General features: G+C 23.1%; 1 protein-coding gene across 1 annotated transcript; it reads right to left on the minus strand.

The window, feature by feature from the left end:
- Positions 1-505: 505 nt before the first annotated feature.
- Positions 506-1,424, minus strand: Phum_PHUM561520 (rab21, putative; the record flags this gene model as incomplete). Its single annotated transcript, XM_002431899.1, has 3 exons — positions 506-731; positions 821-1,107; positions 1,281-1,424. 3 exons carry the CDS (start codon positions 1,422-1,424, stop codon positions 506-508), a joined length of 657 nt encoding a protein of 218 aa, XP_002431944.1.
- Between the last annotated feature and the right edge of the window lie 2,544 nt (positions 1,425-3,968).

Below are 3,968 nucleotides of genomic sequence, written 5' to 3' on the forward strand. Positions count from 1 at the left end.
AATCTTCAAACTTTTTTAAATAACAGCCAATATAAATATATAATTTTTTAAAATTAGCAAATGATTAAAAAGCATTATTTCATTTTAATTATTAACATCAGGAGTAAAAAATGGTAATAATAATAATGATAATAATAATCATAAATAGCTTTTTTTTTTTCTTATAATCGATTTACAAAAAATACTGTAATTTATTATATAATGTATAAACATTTTCGATTGTTGATTAATTATTATTATTATTTTGCATATGAATAAAGATTAAAAAAAATAATTTACTCATTATTATTATTATTATTATAAATATATATGTAAATTATTGATTGATTAATAATTTTTTTTTTTTTTTTCGAATTAAACATTTGTAATTTTGTTTTGTTTTGTTTTTTTTTTCGAACAGCTCAAGATATTAAGCCATCATATATAATAATCAGCTTTTTAGAATGTATTTAAGCATTTTCTAATTCATAAGAATAGGTTCCATAAATGGAATGAATAAATAATTCTATGAAGTTCCGCAGCATCCCTGTTTTTTTTGATCGTTTTCAATTTGATCATCATCAACGACTACGATATTTTTTTTCATTGTTCCTCCTTTAGATGATTTTATAGCTTCTAATTGATCATATCTAGATATCATTCTTTGGGTCAATTCTAAAAATAATTCATCTATATTTAGATTATGTTTTGCAGATGTTTGAAAATGTTTCGCTCCAACAGATGATGAATATCTGTAATTATTATATCGATTGTAGTAACGAAAAAAAAAAATTTTTTTTTTTTAGGTATCGAAAATTTATTTATCGAGTTTAATTCTTACTCTTCGGCAACATCAATAGGAACATTTCTATCTTTTTCCAAATCGATTTTATTTCCAGCAATTGTTAAACATATATCACCCCCTAACATTTTTTTTAATTCTTTAACCCAATTTTTAACTTTGTTAAATGAATCTTCATCTGTGATATCATACACCAATATAGCACCATTTGACATTCTATAATAAATTGGTCCTAATGCATGAAATTTTTCTTGGCCAGCTGTATCCCAAATGGCTAAATTAACTGCTTTTCCAGCTATATTTATTTTTTTTTTAACAAAGGATGCCTGGAAAAAAATAAATTATCTTTTCACAGGTATAGAAACATTGTACATGAAATGGGTGATACACAATATAAACTGTATTATTTGAAAAATCAGGGAATCGTGATGGTTTTAAATGATTGTTAATAATTTTAAAACTGCAATGAGTAAATAATTGATATTTTATTCTTTGATACCTGTAGTGTCGTTATGTGATCAGAATTAAATTTATCTTCAACATAACGCAAAACAACAGATGTTTTTCCAACGCAACCTTCCCCAAGTAAAACTACTTTAAAATTATAAGTAGGAGAACTGTTTCCTTCAACGAAACTCGTCATTATTTACAAAATTTTTTTTTTTTTTTTTTTTGTATATCAAAACAAAAAATGAAAAATATTAACAAAATTATTCATGGAATTTGAAGTTTCATGATAAATGTTTTTGAGAGTGCTTAAAAGGTATTGCACTGATGCCAACCTAATTTTTTTTTTTTTTTTTTTTTTTTAAATTTTAGTTTTTTGATTTTTTTAAATGAAAATTTTTTAATTAATACAAGTTTTTAATTTGATAAATGTATCGAATGAATTTTTAATTTTTATTTTCTTATAATTTATTTATTTATTTAATTTCATAAAAGAAAAATTTTTTTTTTTTGTAAAACAAATTTTTTTTTAAAATCCAAAACGAAAATTAATTTTATATATTTTGATATTTAAAAAAAAAACGTTTGATTTTTTGGTTTCTTAAGAAAAACATAGAGCTTTGAATAAATGTAATTATTTTAAAATAAGTAATTTAAAAAATTGAAGTTTTGTGGGTAAAGTAGATAGAATAGAAAGGGCATCCGTTAATTGATATTAGTCATGTCATCGCTGTTAATAATTTTGAAATAAAAGGAAAAATGGGTTTAAAGTAAATAATTATACAATCATTAACTAAAATCAGATAATGATCGGATAAAATTGTATTCCTTCAAGTGCCGATTTTACTGGAATTATTTTTATTTACATTTTCAAAGATTTAAATAGTCAAATCAGCATCCGTTTATCTACCAAATGTCAGCTTTCGGTAATTGTTCTAATTTATTTAAACGATTGATATTTTATATAAATTTATGAATAATATAATTTATTTTCGATCGTTTTAAAACTTTTATTTATAATTATTCCATGTAAGAATTAATTGGTAAATTTTAAATTTTAAAGTCGCTGAACGAATGTCCATTTGACATGCGCAGTAGTTTTTTTCAGAAGTGGAGCGGGCAGTAGTTCGATTGTAAGGTAAGCTTGTTTTTTGTTATATATTTAATTTAATTTGAATGAATTCATTATTGACTTTGCCGAAATATAGAGATTGAAAACTTTTTTATAATTTTTGATTATTATGATAAGTGTTTTCATTTGCAAAACAATAGAAATCTCTTAAGAAAATAGGATGCCATCCGTTTGTAATGCTGTCATGGCGTCTTGATGAAGCTTCTCATAGAACGCCAAGGTATTTCATTTATTGAGCATATTAACGGTATTTTTTCATATGATGCTAATTAATTTTCACCGATAAGGGTGCATTTTATGATTGTGAACAATTTTCAGTTGTGACAGTCGCTTAAAAGTTGTCAAATACTTTGATTCAGGGGCGGAAGTAAAATCGCGTCTCATTTCTAGTTTCTTCCATTCCAGCTGAGCAATCTTTTCATTCACCAACGAAAATCATCGTGATTTGATATTAATTTTTGATATGACAGGTATTTTTTGGAAACCTATATTATGAATTGTGAATAATAATTGTATTTATGCTTTGGTAAAGTTTTGTCAAGTTAAATTTGGTGTTAATCTTGCTTATTATGCAATGAAATTATTGTCGCCCCCATTTTAATTTTTATTTTATTGGTTTGATTAATAATTTTTTTTTTTTTTATTCACTACAATTGTTTTCTGATAGCATCAAAAGGTAATTGTAATTTTCTTTAAAATACCCTTTGCTTTTTTTTTTTGTTTTAAAGAACTGATGACTTTCTTTAAATTTCAATTACATAAAAGTCATTATTGTTAGTGGTATGATTTGTTTGTGTTTGGAAAGGCTTGTTGTCAGGTACTTTGCAACCTACAATATCATCTAAAATTGTATGTATTGCATTAAATTCGCTTTTAAATTTAAATAACAGATATGTCTAAGCTAAAATCTTCTGTAAAATAAAATTTCACTCAGTTACAGAATGAAATAATTTTTGTAGAAAATTAAATCATTATTAATTTAATAAGTGTAATTATGTGTGGTTTATTTTGCTCATTTTATTTGAAATTATTAAAATCACAAAAGGTGCAATACATTATGATGTCATTCATTCTATCATCCGCCTTGTGGGCTTTGTAAAATTTTTAGGTTTTTGTTAATTGTACAGTTAGTACAGCTCAAGGTACAGACTTGTAGTGTCATAAGAATAAATTTTAAAAAAACAATTTTTAATAACTTTATTTATTTCTTAATGTACATCAGAAATGTTTTATTTCAACAGTATTATTAAACAAGCTTGCTCTATTAAACAAAATTATAATTGAATGTAATGTTATAAAAAAGTGCAACTAAACTACAAAGTATAACAAAACCATTACAAATAAGTAATTTTTTTTTTTTTTTCTCATAATTTATTTTTTTTTTTTTAAAAAAAATTTTGTAATTTAAAAAAATTTACAGGAATCAAATTTAGATTATATACTAAAAAAAAAAATACATATTTAACAAGAATGACATCATTTTCATGTATTTTTTAGATTTACTTTGTATTCACCTGTTAAGCAATTCTAAACCACCATCTATTTTTTTTTTTTTTTTTTTATTTATTTATTAATCTTAATAAAATGATTTAATTTTTTTTGGTTTTA

Source organism: Pediculus humanus, genomic scaffold, assembly GCF_000006295.1.
Source record: "Pediculus humanus corporis 1103172108298 genomic scaffold, whole genome shotgun sequence".
Classification (NCBI taxonomy): Eukaryota; Metazoa; Arthropoda; class Insecta; order Psocodea; family Pediculidae; genus Pediculus; species Pediculus humanus.